Source organism: Triticum aestivum, chromosome 5B, assembly GCF_018294505.1.
Source record: "Triticum aestivum cultivar Chinese Spring chromosome 5B, IWGSC CS RefSeq v2.1, whole genome shotgun sequence".
In the NCBI taxonomy this organism is placed as follows: domain Eukaryota; kingdom Viridiplantae; phylum Streptophyta; class Magnoliopsida; order Poales; family Poaceae; genus Triticum; species Triticum aestivum.
The window spans coordinates 666,530,688-666,550,815 of record NC_057807.1 but is presented as its reverse complement, the minus strand read 5'-3'; the positions used below and the strand labels follow the sequence as shown (position 1 = coordinate 666,550,815).

Genomic DNA, 20,128 nt, shown 5'->3' with positions numbered 1-20,128 from the left:
CCCTCGGGGCGCAGTACAAGTGCCACAAGTGCTCGTCAGGTGGACAAATCAACCGGCGTCACTAGCCACCTGGGAGGACCGCGACGAGCTCCATCACCACTACCCGAGCGCTCCAGGTTGGGGACAAGCTGGTTCTCAAGAAGTGGGGGATGTTACGGCCCAGCCCGACACCACCAACAACCACCCACCCAAGGCCCAAGTCCGGGAGCCAACCAAGAGGGTGAGAAGGCCAAGCAACCAATACCCATCCACTGCGTGGGAAACCTAGCGACGACTTAAGCGGCTGGAGAAGGGTGGAGTGGACAGGAAGAAACCAGACGGATGTAGGCGGCGGCATCTCAACCCGTTCCCCTTTTCTCCTTCCCTTCTATTTCCTCTTCCGTTGCCACAAATTGGCTTGTATCCAGACTCAATTGGCTATAGATCGAACTGAGATAGTAACACATTACATCCAACTTTTTCTTTTGAGAAGCATTATGGGCCTGATGATCAGCTGCCACACACCTCAACGATCAAAAGCCCACCGACTTATTACAGTAGCCAGCCCACTCGTGTGGTCAGTCACGTGGCCGAGTGGCAGAGTTGCCGCTGGACACCTTCTTCCGTCCCGACGGCCGGCCGCATCCAATTTTCCTCGCCGCAGGGCCTGCCTCGCCGCCCGCTGCTGCCAGCGCACTCCGGCGTCTCGCAGCGGCGGTCACCAGACACCGACCCCAACACCGCCTCCCTCCTCTCTGCGCCCGCCCCATCTCATCCCCCCCACTCCACGCCCTCCCTTGCCGCCCGCGCTCGCTCGACTCCCTCCTCGCCGCGCCCTCCCACGCCTGCACTCCTCTTTTGCCCTCTCCCTCCCCGAATGCCACCGCTTTCCGCGCCCCTCCGTGCCAAGCAAGCCTCTTTCGCGCCCCCACTCTTCCCCGCCCAGGCAACCGGACTCCCTCGCCGCGTTCAACTCCCCCCCTTGGCCGCGCTCGCCCGCGTCTGCCCGTGACCTCCCTGGCATGACCCAGCTCTTTTCCTCCATGCGGGACGCCGGCGTCCGGCCCGACGTCGTCACGTACGGCGTGCTAGCCATCGGGCTCTGCCAAGCCGGCCGCGCTCAGGGCGCTCGACGGAATGCCCGGCCCAAACTCTGGCGTTCGCCCGGCTCGGATGTCGTCATTCATGCCGAACACGGTCGTGGATGGGATGCGCAAGAGCGGGAGGATCCAGGCGGCCGTTGCGTTCGCGGAGGACTGCTGCTTGGCTGACGTTGCGGCAGACGGATCCTGCTACGTGGGGAATGTGACTGCTGCTTGGCTTTCCAGGCGGCGGAGAGGATGGAGAAGGAGAGCTTTCCTCCATTTTGTTCCATGAGATGGTGGATGAAGGGCACTCAACAGATGCAGTTATGCATTTTACCATGATATTGTGATTCTTTAGCAGGAGGAACAGGTTAAAACTCACAAGAGGCTTGGTGTACTTTACACCGTGTACACCTACAATACTTTGTTGTCTGGTTAAGTAGGAGATTTTCTCAACTCTGGGTGAGTTATTGGGGAAGATGATGGATGATGGTTGCCTGCAAGTACACGGATATTGACCAAGTGGTCAGCTTGGTAAGCTATCAAAAAAAAAGTACACGGATATTGCAAAGTTGGTCAAATGATGAGGCATTGAGGATTTTCCGGTCTATGGATGAATCTGGTATTCAGCCCAACACTTTGATTTACTCTCTCTGCAAGAGTGGATATACTCGGTGTATGTGCATGATTTTAATTTTTCATCTTATGTTTTGATGCAGCAAATGCAGGGAGTAGCATACGATGGATGTAATTTTCTGTTGCATCAAAAAGCAAGTTAACTCGGCATATGCAGTAGCAACTACCAACCATTCATACTGGAGCAAAGGTCCAAGTATAGATTGGACAAGAAGCAGGGTGATGCCCTTTTTTTCTGCCAACCCTGGAAGTGAGGTACCATTTCTGTCAGTTACTCTTTCCTGCAAGATAAACTTTTCATTCTCCCTTACCTGACTACAATATATTGGACAACCGGGTTAGCAGCGACGAATGATTCATTGTCTTAGCAAGCTAGGCACCACAATTTGTCATTGCATTAACTTCAACAAAATAACAAGGCTAAGCTCCAACTGAAACATTTTTACTCTACACTGTAGGCCAAAAGCCCCACAACAGAAAACATTATTTTTTCTCTCCAAGAGAAACATTAGCATTACAATCCGATCCACAACACAACATCAAAGGCTTCCCTTCTCTGAACAGCCGGCACTAAGAGGCGTATTACATCGATTGTATATATACACTCTAGTGCTGCTTTTAGCAGCGCAGCCAAAATACAAAGGCCTGTTCCAGAGACATACAAGCAAACACGAATAGGTTTCCTTGTGTGGTGGTTCTGCATCAGCCAGCAGCTATTTTCACAAGTCAGCGGCTTCAAGTAGCAGTCTCGTCATCCATGTCAGTAGTTTGCGGCCCGGTGGATGAGGATGATGGGGAGTAGCTTGCGCTGGGGCTGCATGGCAAAAATTGCAATTGTCAGAAGAGCAAATGGATGGTTTGCTTTCATCATGGCCGGGCAGATGAGATTAACTTTGATGCATTACCTGTAGTTGGGGGAAGTTGGGCTGTAATCTGGGCTAGGTCCTCCAGAGGTAGTGTGCAGGCTGCAACACTCAGGCAATGCGTTAGGAAACCCATGTCTTGATTGTCACAATAACAGCTAGCGTTTTTAAAGTTAAAACAAGGATGCATGATGATCAACTGAAATGGACCCACCTTGTCGGGCTGTACGATGGGCTTGGTTGTGCATATGATGGTGAGGTGGGCGAGTAAGTCGGCGAGGCAGGGCTGGGGAAACAGAGATGTAAGCAGACCAAGCATCAACAGATGAATGAAGAGATGCCAAAGCTATCAACACAGAATGAATACCTGTAGTTTGGAGGAGCTTCACTGTACGGGCTCATCATCTTTGGGCTGCTTGGAGAATAAGCATGTGAAGGACTGTACGAGGGTGACGTAGGGCTGTAGCTTGGTGACCTCGGGCAGTAGCTCGGTGACGTAGGGCTGTAGCTCGGTGACGTTGGGCAGTAGTTCGGTGAAGTAGGGCTGTAGCTCACTGACGTCGGGCAGTAGTTTGGTGAAGTAGGGCTGTAGCTCGGTGATGTCGGGCTGTAGCTCGGTGATGTCGGGCAGTAGTTCGGTGAAGTAGGGCTGTAGCTCGGTGACGCTGGGCAGTAGTTCGGTGAAGTAGGGTTGTAGCTCGGTGATGTCAGGTTGTAGTTCGGTGACGTAGGGCTGTAGCTCGGTGATGTCAGGCTGTAGTTCGGTGAAGTAGGGCTGTAGCTCGGTGACGTCGGGCTGTAACCAGGCGATGTAGGGCTGTATGATGAGGGCAATGTAGGACTGTATGATGGTGATGTTGGGCTATAGAGTGGCGATGTTGGACTATAGGATGGTGACGTGGGGCTGTATGCAAGAGATGTCCGGCTATAAACTGGCGATGTTGGACTATAAACTGGCGATGTTGGGCTATATGAAAGGGATGTCGGGCTATAAACTGGGGATGTTGGACTATAAACTGTCGATGCCGGACTACAGATCGGTGATACCGGACTATAGATTGGCGATGTTGGCGAGTATGATAGACTGGTCGGACTGTAGGAAGGAGGGCCAGACGTATAGGATTGGCTGTAGTTTGATGGGACGGGAGAGAATGCCATGCCCCCAACATATGGCGAGAACTGAGCACCTGTAACGGGGGAAGCCCGGAAATTTGGACTCAGCACTGGCGACATCATTCCTCCATCATGGTACGGTGTCCCGGAGATGGGTGAATGCTCTGATGCCATGCCACAGCCATAGTCCAGACCTTCAACATAGCTCGGGAGTTGAAGCTCAATGGCCTGCTTCAGCATCTCCTCATTCAGATACAATCCACAGCCTCCTGTACCAATAGGAGCGAGCTGGCCAAGCATAATGTTCTCGGTGACACCTCTCAGGTAATCAGACTCCGCATACACAGCAGCATCAAGCAAGATATCCACTGTTTCTTCAAAAGAACATCTCATGAGAGGTCCTGTGTCATTACGATTGATACCGTGCCTAGTAATAGCCATCAGGTGACCTCTGTATGTCATGGTATCGCAGAGAATGGCCAGATGCCTGTAGTTCACATAGGACCCATCAAAAGATATCACCACCCTCAGCTCATCCAAGAGAGACCTGCGGACAGCCTCAATCCCAAGAACCTCAATCACTTCGATCAGATGGTTACTCGTTGTCCTTGTAGCGTCAACATCCTCATGGCACATCACTGCCAAGAGGTTTACACCTTCTGTATCAAGCATCCACTCTTTTGTTTGAGTGAAACCATCATTTTCATCAAATTTATTCACCTTCTTCTCTTTGATGAAGACCTTGTTAATATCTGCAATGCCTCCAAGGGCCATCTCAGTCAACATGTTACTCTCAACCTTCTTGAGGAAGACATCATCATCCTCATCCTGTTTTGGAGTTTCATCATCATTTTTAATGCGGATACGAAGGATGAGCTTATCCGCGTTATCATCATTGAATATGCATGACAAGTCATCATCAAATTCATGTCTGATCTTCTCTGCAATTTTAGCCATGCTCAACCTCTTATCTACCATCATCTCACGGTTCAGTTCGATACGCAGCAGCCAAGGAGACAGCTTATCCGGGTCAATATCCTCATCAGGCATTTCATAATATGACTTGACAAATTCCACATCCTCTTCAATGGTGGTTCCTAGAGGATCAGGATCATACCATATCTCGGTGGCATGGGTCACGCTACGTAGCGTAGTGTACTCCAAGGCACACTGGACATTCTTGGCCAATTCTTTCTTCTTGCTCACCTCAGGCTTTAGGAAAACAGACAACGACGGGGTCTTTATCTTCTTGGCGACGTTAATGATCTCCCTTAACCTGGGTACGCCAAGGGTGACATTCTTGGCGCTAACACCAGCATAATGGAAAGTATTCAGCGTCATCTGAGTTGCTGGTTCTCCAATGGACTGTGCAGCTACGCATCCAATCATCTCACCAGGAGCTACCAAAGACTGGTGGAATCTCGATTCTATCTCACCGATGACCCATTCGAAAGATTCCCTTGTGAGCCTGTATTCTTTCAATATCCTCTTACTAGCAAATGTGCTACGGAGCAGGATATTGAAGAGCAGAGTAGCATTCTTCTGAGCCTCGATGCTCATGGCATCGTCTCCTGGGACAACCTTGAGTCTTTCTTGCAACTTATCCATTGCTTCCACAATTTCCATCGGGTGCATGTTAGAAGGTCTTCTCAAATCAATCTTGAAAGTCTTTTGAGCATTCCAGATAAGCCGCTTGAGGTTGACAGGCATAGGCCATGTAATGTCACCAGTTGTGGCAATTTCAGTCCCAAGCTGTAATCTGTCAGCTTCTAATTTCTGAATCTCTACCTCAAACACAATTCTGATATCACGAATGGTCTTCAAATCATCAGCTTGTTCAGGCGACATGTAAGTGGGCCTCCAGTTCTCATCATCCAGTTCGTGACGAAATACTTTGTCAAACTCGGCCTTTTTCATCCCCAGGGAGTCCAATTTCTGCGGTTCAATCCAAACAGCATCCATGCCATCTTCTCCATACAAGAACTGAATGACATCACCCAGGGAGTTCCTCACGGTACCATCATATTTCACCATGATGTCCTCCATGGCCTTCACGAGCCTCCGCTGAATATATCCAGTCTCAGAAGTTTTTACAGCAGTATCGATCAAACCTTCTCTACCACCCATAGCATGGAAGAAGAATTCCTCTGGTGTCAGGCCTCGAAGGTAAGAGTTCTGCACGAATCCACGGCTTTCGGGACCGTTGTCATTTTGCGAGAAGTGGGGCAATGTACGACCAGCAAATCCAAATGGGATCCTCTTGCCCTCAACATTCTGCTGTCCGACGCAAGCAGTCATCTGCGAAATATTAATGAAACTGCCTTTTGAGCCTGCAGTAACCATAGCTTTCAAATTGTTGCTCTCAGACAAACTCTTCTGAGCACTACTACCAGCATCATCACGAGCCTTGTTAAGAACCTAGCATGGAAAACGGATATGTCAAAACAGGTCTACCAAAGAAACTAATGATGAAATAACCAAACAATGTCATTCAGCAGTAGTACCTGATTCACTCTATTTTCAAATGATTCCATCATTGTGCGTCCTGGCTCAGGTTCCAACTTCTTCTCACGCGCTTCCTTGATAAGCTCATTCACAGCCGTCTTAGCATCTGCAATTGTATCATTAATCTTCTTCATTGTACCTGCATCTGCAATCGTATCCCCGATTCCGATACTGAAACCATGTTGCAGAAGCCAGTAGTTGACCAGCCACTGTGTATGACCCAAGAACTTGCGCGCAGCATCTGGCCCTACCTCTTCCCTGCAAACAGTTAAACCAAAATTATTATTTAGCAGTGGAGAACATCTGTACTAAAAGAGAAACTGCAGTACGACTTTTATAACTTACCAAATAACATGAATAAGACTTCCCATTGATGTCCCAAGTGTTTTTTTGCAAAGTATACCAGACAGAAGCTCTCCCTTCTCTATCCGTACCATAGTATCGCTGGGAGTAATATATCCGCTTTCTTTTTCAGCATCAGCATCATGCCAGGCTGAAAATCTAATTAAATTGATTTGCTTGGGGATAATCAAGTTGAAAACTTGTTTGCCAGTCCAAATCGGCTTTGGTTTCAAAATGGCAGGGGTAGGGACCTTCCCATCAAAATCTTCCCACCACATTAAGATGTTCATAAATACATCCTGGGAGAAATTTCACAACATTAGTTATAAGCTACAAAACTACAGAGACAATACTACTATTGAAGGTGTTGTTTAAGGAGTATTGTTAGTTCACCTTTTCGATGAGAGTATCCCTTTTGGTAATTTTTCGACAGCCAAGAAGTGTGTCCTGGACAATACCCATAACAGGTTTATTCGCTTGAGGTGACACAATACACTTTGGCACCATCATCAACTCTAAAACCTCAGCTCTTGTTTCAAATGACTGGGGAACATGCATATTCATTTCATCCCCATCAAAATCTGCATTGTATGGTGATGTGACAGATAAGTTGAGGCGGAAAGTTGAGTAGGGCATGATTTTGATGCGATGCCCCATGATAGACATTTTGTGAAGACTGGGCTGCCGGTTGAAAAGAACAAAATCTCCATCAACAAGGTGCCTTTCCACCTGAGAAGTCAAGCACAAAACAGGTGAGCACTTTTTGTGATGTCACCATTAGTTAAAATAGTGGGTGCTGCAACTGTGACGGTTAGTACTAACCTTGTAACCCAGCTCCAAATGCTGATCACTACTTTTCTTCAGATAGCGAAGATCCAGCCTCTGGCCATCTTCCCTGATAATGTACTTGGCACCTGTCTTACCTGGGGGAGGGTGAGGCCCATATTCTACCAGTTCTTTCAACCTGGTATAATCAGATCAGATTTAGACATGACTTATCAAATACTCTCTCCATTCACAAATATAAGATGTTTTGGATATTTCAATATGGACTACATACGGACTGAAATGAGTGAACAAACACACTAAAACGTGTCTATACATCCGATTCACAAAAAAGTTAGAACATCTTATATTTGTGAACAGAGGGAGTATCAATGAAAGAACAGCGATTACATGTTAATGGCAAATAAATTACGTACCTCTCGATGTTATATGGAGTAACAGTTTCTGGGTATGTCAGATTCAAAGCAATACTCCATGGCACCCCCAATTCATCAATGTTGATATTCGGGTCTGGTGTGATGACGGTCCGAGCTGAGAAATCAACACGCTTCCCCATTAAGTTCCCTCTGACCCGGCCTTCTTTTGCTTTCAGCCTGCTGCAGATTGACTTAATAGGCCTTCCAGAACGCTGAGTGGCCTGAATATTTCGACAACAGATAATCAGGTCAACTATTTGTCCATTAGTGACTAATTATTATAATGTGGAAAGTGCACTTGTAGACTGACTACTCACCCTTGGTTGTCCTGGAAGATCATTGTCGAAGTATGTCGCAATGTGAAATTGCAACAACTGAGCAAACTCTGTGATAATGTGGGCTGGGACTCCATTTCTCTCTTGCCTCCTCAGATTCTCATTATGCCGAATTATCATCGCTAATTGATGGGTCAAATCATCCTGTAGGAACCGGCAAGATGAACAAACATTGAGTGAAAGGGTGCCATCTGCCATGTCAACCAACAAACCATTGGATTCGTAGTAATAATTTACTAGTACTGGGCTAACCTCACTTCTGGAGTAAGTGTCCATCATGACAGATGGTCTCACAGGCGGAGGAGGAATTGGAAGGACTTGCAGTATCATCCAATCAGGACGAGCATATTTAGGATCCAGGCCCAACAAAAGACAATCCTCGTCACTTATACGCTTGAGAACATTAAGAACCTGCCCCAAGAAATTTACCATGAGGTGGTTAGATCAATTTTTTTATAACCTAGTATTTAATGGAGTAAATAAAGATAATAATGTACATACCCTCTCGGCAGAGAGAATTTGCTTTCGCTCCACTGGTTCAGGGAGTTGATCTTGATCGCCATTCTTCTTGTTTGTTGCTTTAAACTCTGCAACCATCTTCATACCATCAACTGTGATCTTTGGCTGCTGAGCACCACAGCCACCTCTTTTCTTCACTGGCTCATTGGTGTCCTGACCCTCAAGATCATCCTCACCCGCAGAACAAACCTTTTTGCTCTTGCAAGCCTCCTGTATTTTTCGTAATCTATTTTTTGGGTTCTTGATTTTCAGAGCCTGCTTGAACTTGTTATTACCCTTCTGCAAGAGATACCAGACTGGTCAATAACATGCCAAGATCAAGAGAGGCACTCAGGCACACAAGCATATATAGATGCCCACCCTATGACAATGCTTAATTAGCAGCTAACATGCAAGAACAACCTTTTCAGAATTGGTTCAGACGAAACTGTAAAGCTGTTTGTAATTATGCTCCATGGTACTGATTATATTTTACCAAGGACAACAACTGATGAAATAGGCACTGCTAGGGGGGCACGTCATCAATGCATTCTTATTTTGTTCTACCAATAGCAGGCTCTATCAAAGAGACCGAAAATTCACAAAAATATTCTTGGCTTAGGATGTCGAGTTGCAGGTCCATAACAAAGATGCAAGAAGTCCATCTAAAGCAATCACATCTACAGGTCCATCACACCAAACCGTCGGAAATATTCTATAAAGTTCAAATTTACCATGCATGTTGAGTGAACAGGTGCAGTATTGGACAAACATAAATATAGCTAGAGAATGGTGAGAACTAAGATTGTTATGATGTCAGCTTAGCTAGATGATATGCACCAACCAACAATTAACCTAGTAAATTAATGCGCAGGTACACGTCTTAAAAGGAAAGGAGACCTCATCATCGTCATCAGCGAGGATCTTGGAGCAGTTGAAGCAGACGCAGCGCATGATGGAGAGCACGGTCTTGATGAAGCCGATGTGGAACATGGGCTTTGCGAGCTCGAGGTGGCCGAAGTGGCCCGGGCACTCTGCCATCCCGGCCATGCATGTCTCGCACTTGGTCCTCCGGTCAATGGTGCCCAGGCGAGGGTCGCTCAAACCACCAGGCTTGGGCTTCCCCTTCTCCATGGTCTCTGCATGCTCTATCACGGCCACCGACATTTGCCTCTGCAAGCAAGCAAAGCAACACAGAATCTGTCAAATTCGATTCATCCTAAAATTTGTGATACCTACACATTACTGACCACCTGCCATAATTATAACGGTCAATGTTCATTTAAACCCAGCCAATAAATTGTTAAAACCCTGCCAAATCCATCTTATTACATGTACTCTGCAAGTAGCAACCAGACGTGTGTACCTTTATTCAAACTTGTATTGATCATGGCCCAATCAAAGGGCTGGCATAGTGTAGTAAAATCATGTGTATATCAGCAGTTGTTATACCCAAAACTGTGCAAACTGCCAAGCTCATCAGAATTATCCAAATAACTGACAGCAGTTAATAAGAGCATTTATTAGCATTTTGTTAGACGGGTCAAAACTTTTTATGTGTCCCATATGTGATACAACTGCATGCGAAGTTCAACTTTAGACCAAATTTCAACCCCACTTCAATACTATTATTAATATCGACACACCGAGTACAACCTGTGATTCAAAACGAACCAATGAATGTCACGAGTTAAAACCAAGCACTAATTAATCCTGCTCGAGTTCAACTACTAGTTCCCTGTTCGAGTTAGCAAAACGCACACCGACTCAGCCAAACAGCAATCATAATTTAGGCATTGTTCCCTCTGTCAGAATTAACAACAATTCTTGGTAAGTTGGTCTTTTCACTTTTTCGTAATTTTGAACTTGGGTAAGTTATAGTGATTCAACCAAACTGACACTACAGATTAAATCCAACAAACCAGTTCGTTCATCCATCCAGAGTTCGAGTTCGATCAGAAAACCAGTCCCCTCCCCAAACGGACACCGCGGATTTGAAGCTAACAACCAGCACCGGCCCCGTGCCCCCATGGCGGTTCGTTCGTCCATCTCAGTGTTCGTGTTTCGACCGGAAACTAACTAGCCCAGCCCACACAGACCAAACCCGCTCGAGTTAGTTGCTACTTCCGACTCCACCCGAAAGCAGAGAGAGAAGAGAAACGAAACAGAGCAAAGCAAGGCGGCGGGAGGGAGGGGCATTACGATTTCGTCGGGGCTGAGGATGCCGAACTGCACCAGCTGCACCTTCGCCGCCTCCGCCGGCGAGTGCGCGAACCGCGCGTCCATCTCGCCCCTCGGATTTTCGACCGCTCTCGCCGGAGGGGAGGGGATCGATCTTATCCGGTCTCCTCCGCGAGAGAGGAGGGGAGAAGGGGGAGGGGAGGGGCGCGTCTGGGAAAAGAGGATACGGGAGCGTGGGTGGGGCTGTTTTTATAGGCGTGGCGTGCGCCGGACGCGCTGCCGTGGGCCGCGGGGCGGGTGGAGGCGGTTCGGGGTACGGATCGTGACGGGGTTGGAAAGGGGGTGGAGGGCGAACCGCCTGTCGTCGGGGTGCGTGCGGCGTTGGATGCGCAGTGGACGGTCGAGATGAGGGGTCTGGAGTGGGGTGGGTTCGCTTTCCGGTCGACGCGCAACGGCTGAGTGCCAGCTGTGCGGTGGTGGGCCAGTACTCTGAGCCAATCGCTATCGGGGAGGAGCCGAGGCCGCGTGACATGGTTGTGTGCGAGGCGTGGCAGCCAAGAAACCTGGGGACATCGCGCGTGTAGTGTGTGCGCGATGTCCCTGTCTCCTATTCTTTTTGGATCTTGACCGATGCTTCTGCCGTCCTACATCAGTCAACACACAGAGTGAAAGGCTTTGGCTCGTTAAGAGCATCTCCAACAGCCGCTGAACGCGCCGCGCGTAAAAAATAGCTTTAGCGCGCGTTCATCGCCTGGTTTGGCACGGCGCGCAGCGCCAGCTCCAGTCGCCGTGCTAAAATGCAGCGCGCGCGCCGCTCCAGCAGACGCGCAAAAATTACAGTGGGCGCGCTCATTCTACAAACTAGGATATAGGCATTGAAAGCATAGAAACTAGATAGATTGCATAGGATTTTAATACAAAGGTATTTTACATCGGAAACATAGATTGCATAATTTAAAAACGACAAACGATAAAAAACTAAATAGATAGCATAAAAACTACTCTAAGTCGCTATCATCATCATCACCCTTATCATCCTCGGCGGTGTCGTCCGAGTTTGATAGCCATATGTCCAACTAACGATCATCCTCGGGGGTGAAGATCGTCCTATGACCTGCTGCAACAAGATCGGTCTGCTCGTTCGCCAACGCCTTCCGCCGACGCCTATCCAACCGCGCCTCGCGGCGCCTTCGCGTGTCCTCCTCGCGACGCCTTGCCCAGTAGGCTTGCTCGTAGGCGACGTCCTCCGGGTGGCGCCGACGCCACTCCGCCATGACCTGCTCGTCCTCCTGGGCGACGAGGAGGCGGCGCTGCCGCTCGGCGTGCTCCGCACGGTCTTGTGCCGTGTTCAGACGAGGCGGCGGGGCGACGTCGAGCGCCTGCTGGAGCGTGTACACGTCTTGGAAGTTCATCTGGCCGCGCGGCCGGCCCAGGCGCCACGCCGCCGCGTCGTACGCGCGGGCGGCCTCGCGCGCCGTCCCGTACGTGCCGAGGCCGAGCCGGAGATCGCCGGAGCGTATCTCCGCGTAGTAGCCGCCGTTGGGGCGCAGGCGGACGCCGCGGTAGCCGGACGCTCCTCAGCGGGCGCGCAAACGATTCCCCCGCGCGCGATTATCCCGCCACCGCTGGAGCACGGCAAAATGCCTCGCACACGCTAAAAGCTGCGTTTACCGCGCGCGCGCGTCGTTTCGCGCAGCTGTTGGAGATGCTCTAAGATGGATGGGAAGGATTGCGGCCAGTTTCCCCCTTGCTTTCTATCATTGTCATGGCCTTACAACGATTTTCATTTTTTGAGGGAAAGTTGATGTGTTTTATTAACTGGTTCGCGACAAACTTTGTCACAATACACGCGGACCCGCAAATTTTGTACGGCATCCGTTCACGGACACGGATGCGGGAGCCTGCCATCTAATGCTATCCGCATACATTCGGCCCTAGCTTTTTAATAAAAAATTGCACGCTTAAATAGCAGCATATATAGTTTCAGTACTATTTGGCACTCATCTTGAAGCGACCACTAGTGCAACGCCTAGACGCTAAGCGATACACACTGACTTAACATTTTTCAGGCAGCCTGGAGTGCGAAGATGGCTAGACATGTAGCGCCTGTCAGTCAGGCGCTGCACAATGTAGTGTGGCGCCTAACTGTCGAGCGCTACACAAAAGGGTCAGCCAAATAATTTTTTTCGCCAACAGTTAATTTTATGATATCATTTCTTCCGCGAATCAGAACAACGAATTTTGCGGTGCGGGAGTGAGCCAGGATTCTGAGCCAATCACTATCGGAGAGGAGCTGAGGACGCGTGACATGGTTGTGTGTGAGGCGTGGCAAAATTTCGTGTTTTGACCTTTTTGAAGAAGTTGTTTGAGACCTGACCCTCGTTTGTAAAAATTTCGGGAACTGACCCTTTTCCTACCGTCAAGGGGCATGGCGGTAGGGTTGCACGCTCTACCGTAAAAGGATTCTAAGTTTCAGACACAGTGCGTGTGCGCACCTACCGTCGGGCACCTTGACGATAGGGTTACACATGCTACCGCCAACCCCTGTGACAGTAGAGATGCGTTGCGCTGACGTGGTCAAGTTCCTTACCACTAGAGCCCCCTGGCAGTAGGAAAATGATCAGATCCTGAAATTTTTACAAACTAGAATCAGATCTCGAACAACTTCTTCAAAAAGATCAAAACACGAAAATTAGCCGCGAGGCGTGGCAGCCAAGCAACCTGGGGGCCCGCTTGGAGTTGTTAGCATGTGTCGCACATGTTAGCATGTGCCAAGCAAACTATATTCTTTAGGGCATGTACAATGGTTGATAAGATAGTCTTATTTTAAGTCTTGCATATAATTTAGAGATGACAAAAGAAATTGTCTACAATGGGTCATTCTTAGCCTTATCTTCAATAATTAGTTATTCCAAAATACATGATGAGACATATTGTGCTAAAAGATCATCTCTTAAATAAGAGAAGACAAGCCTTTTCTTATGGGTTCTCTCTCCTTCACCTCATCATTTATCCTACGTGGTAGTCCTAAGATAGCATCATTGTACATGCCCTTAGGATCTTTGACCGATGCTCCTGGCGTCTTTACATCAGTCAACACACAGAAGAAAGGCTTTGGCTCGTTAAGATTTATTTTTTATTTTTGCGGGAATTGGCTAGTTAAGATGGATGGCTATCCTATTGTACTCGATAAGCACAAAAGTGGGTTCCAGCAAGAAGCTTTCCTCACGCGAGAAATGTAACAGGGGATCCAATTTTCTTCTTGCTCTTTTGTGATTGCCACGGGAGCCCTTAGGGCATCTTCAAGACAAACTCGTAAACCTCCCGCAACCGTTCGAATCGCGTAATCCATCCAACGCCAATTTGTATTGGCCCGCAGAGTGGTATGTGGTTTCTCCTGCAAACCGAAGACAAATGCGGGCATCTTCAAGGTGGATCCGTAAACCTCCCACGACCGTTCGGACCGCGTAATCCATCCAACGCTGATTTGTATCGGTCCACAGAGCGGTATGTGGTTTCTTCCGCAAACCGGAGACAAATGTGACAAATGTGAGGGATGTTTGCGAAAGTCCGGACCGATCCCAAGCCTATTTTCTGACCGCCCTGGCTCACCAATCCCCCCGACCCCTCCCGCGCGCTCCCGCCCGGCGCCAGCTGCCGGCACTCATGCTGCCGTAGGGCGCGCATCTCAAACATTGAAAACGGCTCAGAGCGGACACGACCTCTCACGTCTCCGCCATTGAAGCGGTGCGCCGACCGAGGCGTCGCCTGCGCTCCGTCTCCGGTGTCCACGCCTGTTCAATGCCGGAGACACATGACTGGACGAGACGGGATGGATATCTACCGCACCCATTCAATGCTGTTGTCCGTCGGTCTGATGCCATTAAGCAGGCGCCGCACATTGATGCATCCGGGCGGCTGGCCTCACCGAAATCCGGTATATAAAGGCGGCCACACCCGGCTAACTTCACACCACAACACCAGCCCCTCCACATCATCCTCCCTTGCACTGCATCCGCCATGACTGCAAGCGAGAAAGCACTGTGGGACAGTCTGTCGCCAGAGATGAACCACGCGGTGGCCGCCCTTGCCGCCGTCTGGCATAGCCGCCGTGCCGATGGATCGAGGCTGGCTTACCGGCCAGCTCGCCCGAGGTCTCTGACGACGAGGACAACATCACGACGGAGACGGACTCCAACGACTCCGCCCCGACTCCCACGTCTCCCGGCTTCACCATGAAACAGGCTCCCTTTTCAAAAACCACCAACACCAAGATGGTCAAAAACCACCTACCATGGATGAAGCGCCCTTTTTTTCTGAGATGTGCGACATGCCAATGGTTAATACTTTTGTATATGCAAAGGAGGTGGCAACAGCGAAATCTAAGCTAACAACTACTCCCTCCGTTTCAAAATATAAGTCTTTGTACAGATTCCACTATGAACCACATACGGATGTATATAGATGCATTTTGAATGTAGATTCATTCATTTTGCTTCATATGTAGTCCATAGTGAAATCTCTACAAAGACTTACATTTAGGAACAGAGGGAGTATAATCATTTTCCATACGATCGATCTGTAGGCTTCTTTTCTCGAAAAGCAAATAACAATCAGCTCGGAATACTTGAATCTTTGGCTTGGACATTTCAGCACTAATGATCGAGCACGACTAATTAAAAATAAATAATATAACGTTGGAAAATAGTTTTGGGACTAATCTGAAGCTTGCAACACCATTTGATCATCTCCTTGGAATCATCTCGATCTCGCCTGGTGAATTTGCCAAAGACGTTCACCTTATCATGCAACAGGACATGAGCACGCTCGCAAGGGAAATCGATCCGTGCCAGTTCCTCTAGGTTGAGCTCCGAAGGTTGGACTTGGTTCTCCAGGCACAATTGAACCACGCCGTATGCGGTTTCCATGGCAATTCCCTGTATCATTTGCAAAGATCAATCCTCATATTAGTTATGTGATTAGTCAAGTGATTTAATTAGTGGGATGTCCTTAATTGAAGCTTATTAAGTGATAAACCCTTGAATGTTGTTAGACTTCCAAGTCTTCGTATGTAATGAAAAGAAGAGCTTTCACAGGACCACTAAATGATAGGCGGTTGAAAATAAGTGAAAAGCCAATCGGTTCTTCCACTTTCCCTTTATAGCCAGCACTTTTCCTAATATTAACTAAATCCAAATACTTACTTTCACACCTCTATACCATAGATTTTGTATAATATGTTTAATTCTAGCGTCGTTTCTAACCCTAAAAATTCACAGAAAAAAACAATACAAGGAAAATTTACAGTGCAATTGCACCGGTTGTTAGTTGGACAAAAAATTGCAGCTGCACCACAAAAAAGTGTGCATGCACAATACAACAAAATCATATACATGCACAAAAAAAATTCAAAACTCTTGCAAACACAATTGGAAACGGATTTACTATATATACACAAAACATAATCTAGTCTAATGTAGTGCACTAAGCAAAGACGGCTTAGGTCACCCATCTCCACATAGATCCAATGGCTAAAACACAACCTTTTTTTTTATAACAAAGCAACTTTTTTAGTACTTAAAACAAAGTAATGGAGATATATCTAGGGCGAATATTAAAAATCTTCTAATATAACCTACTAAGCCTAGAAAATTACTTAAAAGGCCGAGAACATAAAACTAAGTTTAGAAGCTCACCTTGCTAGTCAGGAAATGTGCAAACCCCAGAACATCATCGTAGCCTCTTGGATGGGAAATTTGCACCTTTTCCACACGGACGGACATATTTTCCACAAATATTATGAACACGTTGATCATTTCTAGCACAGCTTCACCACTAGAAAATAAATGGTACTTAGCATCCTGTTCAAGAAAAAAAACACATTGTTAGAACCAAATGCTACCATGCATCATGTCTTATGTTTCGAACAAGATACTGCCTCCAAGTATTATGATGCACTGTGACAATATTATCATTATACCTGGATTTCACAATCTTGAGGCAATTCACCGATTCCAATGTTTAGACATTTTAATAAAGCTAAGTGTCTGATTTCCCTCATCTGTTCATCTATAGTGAATTTTCTAAGCATTTTCTCATATGTTGCTGCTTCACCATGTGGTGTGACTAATGGCCACTTCCTCCATGAAAAAAACTTCTCAAGCAATTGTAGTAGATGGCCAGGAATGCCATAATTGATTGATCTTGCAAAATCAGCGATGGTAGAACATTTGGAAACCGAAAAATCCTCTGAAAGTCTGCACGGTTTGGAAAAGGGGGCGAAGTAAAATGATCAACTATCAATACTTCTATTAGGCTAAAATACTAAAAAGACATAATCATGCCTCATTAGTTTGACTATTTTTAGGAATTAGCTAGTAACCAGTTGCTTTTTCCCCAATAGGAATATTTATCTTTTTAAGCAGGAATAATTACAGATAGAAAAATGTACAATCAGATGTCAATTATCAACATTCCATGACTAGAAAAAATACAGTAGTACATTCGAACATAATATTTGATCGATTAAAAGAACGTAGAAGTGTACATCCGTACTAGAGAGCTAGTTGTCTAAATAATTAAAGAAAATGTAAAATATGGAGGAAACCTGTTCCTGAGATTAATGACACCATCACTTGATGAATAAATGAAACCAAGGAAGGCAGAAAGATCTGATGCATCATGCTCTAGCTGTATGCACGAAAAAAGAGAGTCAAATAGTATACATCCTCTTGGGCATCCAATGGTTTATCTTTGTGTCTTGGAATAAATAGGATTTGTGCATTTTACCCATGGGAGGGTTTCAAGTTTGTAAACACAAGGTACATTTTTTTAGCAAATGGTCCCCGTGCTGGAAATGCTAAGTACCGAAAGATGTAATAGATAATTACCATTCTAAGACTTGGTAAAACAAGAGTCTCTAGCAATGTATTGTCATTAACTTCTCTTCCCCTCGGAAGGACCAAGCAATCATTTCTTAGTGCCAAGAGAACTAGAGCAACCTGCAAGATCGTCAGACAATTTAACTAACCTTATATACTAATTGAATATGGTAAAATAAGCAATAATTTAAGCTCGAATATGAGTTAAAATACGGTGAAATCGTAATTAAACAATAAACATCTGGGATCTAAAGTACTCCTAGATCATGAGCAAGAAAGAGGAAGAACCTGAAATTGTTTCATCTGTGTCCTAATTTGATCGATGTAGGTCTTGCACCACATTTCGAGGATCATGAGGCAACTTTCATGTTTATTTGTTATAACTAGATCCTTTGGTATGTGTCCAACCTTATAAGCAAGTGCTTTCACAATATTTGTATGTACATCCACACCATCATTCCACTCAAACTTTCCTAGCTTAATGTCATCTTCTATATTTCCAAGACAACGGATAATTTTGTCTCTGTGACAAGCAGATATGGCACCCTACATGAATGCAACGTTTTCTGTAAGAAATAGTGTAGAAATTCATAATAGACTGACCAGTTCTCCGTTTAAAAAATTTAGTGCTTATCATATGGAGAAGGCCCCTAAACAACTAGTAACAGACTACAATCAATTCACCAGGTTAATTAAATTCCAAGGTATTCGTTCTTAAACTGGACTTCATAAAGATTGGAACAGATTAAAAAATTCCAAAAGAAACACACAAAACTCTTGAACATGACAGATGTGAACATGGAAAAGAAAAAGAGAGACATAGTGAGAGTACCGCATTCATAATCTTATCCACATTGGTCTTGCAGCCTAAAATCCCATACTTGTAGAGGTTCTTGTCAAACACAACGGACTCTGCGAAGCTACTATCGAAGTCCGTGTCGGTGCTCCATCTACTCTGATTCAGCTCACGGTCCTTACAATGACAATTATTTGAAGGTAAAACAATGATGGTCTAATAATTCAAAGCCAATCTCATAGATACTAAAGAAACATGGATCAAACATCTATATATTAACCATGGAAAGATAATGAAAATACACACCTTCTTTTTAAGAGTCTCAAGGGAGTCCTCGGAAATATTCCACATGGTTTCAGGAAACTCCTTGTACCATGGCTTAACAATACCCCTAAACTTATCATGGTTTGCACCTTCTGTCGTTTGTTGGACCTTGGGTGCAGTGAGACGCCTCCGATGGTTGATACTGCTGTCAAAGACAACATGTGGTTTCTTCTGACCCCATGGAACAGCAAGGCCAGGTCGCAGCAACTGATAAGTCGGCGCATTCATCATGAACCTGTGTTTTGCCAACGTTTGCTATTTAGGACAACAATACAGATGGTGAACTGCCACAGGAGTTCAGATCTGACACGCACACGCGGAAATCTAGGTTGAAATTTGAGTATTGTTGCAACCGTTGAGGCTCCTCAAGTTCCAACACATCAATCGCGTGCTAGCGCATTCTTATAACAGCTTCTCGCCTCCCCCCTTTGAAAAAGAAAATGAAGTGATGTACGATGGGGTCAGGGCGGGGCTGTGAGCCATGTGATTGAGATACTAACTGCAAAAGTTCGGATACAAAGTATGCTGTAGTAGGGCACAAGCATTGCTGTATTAGTAATAAAAATGGCTTGCTGGATTGAATAGCATAGGAAATCCCCAAATCCTAGAAATTCACCTATGGATAGTTTACTGCTAGTGTGTGTCACATTAATCCGATCATACTGTATTTGGTTAGAACAAAGTAGTACATATCTGACAGAGTAGTAGTACTGTACTGGTAGCACGGACTGCACATTTGCGTTTGGTTTGACATGAAACAAAAGCAGAAATCCAAAACAACAAATAAAGATTATATCATGAATAGAACCCTAATGGTTTGTGTAGTGCGTTCAGTCACCTAGAGAAGTTTGGGACGAGGCAGCTGCAGACCTGCTGTGCCGACGACCTTAGGTGTAGGTAGCTAGCTTTGGCCGGCGGCGGCCGGGCGCACGCCGGACTCCGGACGGGCGGAGGGGCGAGTGGGCAACCGCGATGAGCCGATCGTCGCAGTTCGCCTCGCGTATACTCGCTGGAGTTCTTTTGTATGGAAATCGCACGTGTAGTTGCAGGCACACGCAAAGCGGGCGGCGCTGCTATATATCTATCGCCAACTTGGGCCGGCCCAGGAAAAAACACAATTGTTCACTCCAATTATTTAATAAAAAGCGGTGCGTAATTTAGAAAAAATCATGAGTTAGAAAAATTCTACTCATTTTTGCCAAATGTTTGTGTAATTTAAAAAATAACGTACTTTCCTAAAAAAGATCATGTAATTAAATTAAGTATTCCACAATTTAATAAATATTCATGGAATTCAAAAAGGTATTCATACATTGTTGAAAAATGTTTATGCGATTATGAAATGTCATCACATATTTTAATGAAACGTTTTAAGGATGTTGGAGCAT

The 20,128-nt window shown here is 46.3% G+C and overlaps 2 protein-coding genes and 1 long non-coding RNA gene across 5 annotated transcripts; 1 reads left to right on the top strand and 2 right to left on the bottom strand.

Annotated features, from left to right (window-relative positions):
• The first annotated feature begins 265 nt into the window (after window positions 1–265).
• LOC123114043 (uncharacterized) lies at window positions 266–9,664 on the top strand. 2 transcript variants are annotated; one of them, XR_006456388.1, is made up of 4 exons: window positions 266–1,686; window positions 1,784–1,955; window positions 9,181–9,350; window positions 9,433–9,589. It is a non-coding gene; the product is annotated as an uncharacterized lncRNA (long non-coding RNA). The 2 variants fall into 2 exon arrangements; XR_006456389.1 differs by lacking the exon at window positions 9,181–9,350 and having other exon boundaries at window positions 9,433–9,664.
• On the bottom strand, window positions 2,176–10,944 carry LOC123114042 (DNA-directed RNA polymerase II subunit RPB1). The gene is made up of 14 exons (XM_044535398.1): window positions 10,761–10,944; window positions 9,459–9,731; window positions 8,562–8,858; window positions 8,313–8,471; window positions 8,043–8,204; window positions 7,726–7,946; window positions 7,346–7,487; window positions 6,917–7,252; window positions 6,527–6,822; window positions 6,181–6,439; window positions 2,931–6,094; window positions 2,778–2,849; window positions 2,606–2,665; window positions 2,176–2,514 (listed from the first exon to the last, which is right to left on the bottom strand). Exons 1-14 carry the CDS (start codon window positions 10,842–10,844, stop codon window positions 2,436–2,438), a joined length of 5,604 nt encoding a protein of 1,867 aa, XP_044391333.1. The 5' UTR covers window positions 10,845–10,944; the 3' UTR covers window positions 2,176–2,435.
• Window positions 10,945–15,319: 4,375 nt separating this feature from the next.
• Window positions 15,320–19,778, bottom strand: LOC123117527 (argininosuccinate lyase, chloroplastic-like). Of its 2 annotated transcripts, XM_044538261.1 has the most exons (10): window positions 19,611–19,778; window positions 19,055–19,166; window positions 18,723–18,975; window positions 18,453–18,593; window positions 17,909–18,166; window positions 17,630–17,740; window positions 17,347–17,429; window positions 16,720–16,996; window positions 16,436–16,600; window positions 15,320–15,676 (listed from the first exon to the last, which is right to left on the bottom strand). In XM_044538261.1, the coding sequence occupies exons 3-10, from the start codon at window positions 18,969–18,971 to the stop codon at window positions 15,416–15,418; spliced, it is 1,545 nt and encodes a 514-aa protein (XP_044394196.1). In that variant the 5' UTR covers window positions 18,972–18,975; window positions 19,055–19,166; window positions 19,611–19,778; the 3' UTR covers window positions 15,320–15,415. The 2 variants fall into 2 exon arrangements, with proteins under 2 accessions (XP_044394196.1, XP_044394197.1); XM_044538262.1 differs by lacking the exon at window positions 19,055–19,166.
• Window positions 19,779–20,128: the final 350 nt, after the last annotated feature.

Bases quoted from the DNA above. Each gene is read 5' to 3' on its own strand.
- LOC123114042 (XM_044535398.1), bottom strand. From the start codon at position 10,844: ATGGACGCGCGGTTCGCGCACTCGCCGGCGGAGGCGGCGAAGGTGCAG. The intron at 8,472-8,561 runs GTATGTACATTA...TTCTTGGGGCAG, and splicing joins AAATTCTCTCTGCCGAGAGG to GTTCTTAATGTTCTCAAGCG. The intron at 7,488-7,725 runs GTACGTAATTTA...TGATTATACCAG, and splicing joins ACTCCATATAACATCGAGAG to GTTGAAAGAACTGGTAGAAT.
- LOC123117527 (XM_044538261.1), bottom strand. From the start codon at position 18,971: ATGATGAATGCGCCGACTTATCAGTTGCTGCGACCTGGCCTTGCTGTT. The intron at 18,167-18,452 runs GTACTCTCACTA...GCATTCATGTAG, and splicing joins TGGATAAGATTATGAATGCG to GGTGCCATATCTGCTTGTCA. The intron at 15,677-16,435 runs GTGAGCTTCTAA...CAAATGATACAG, and splicing joins CACATTTCCTGACTAGCAAG to GGAATTGCCATGGAAACCGC.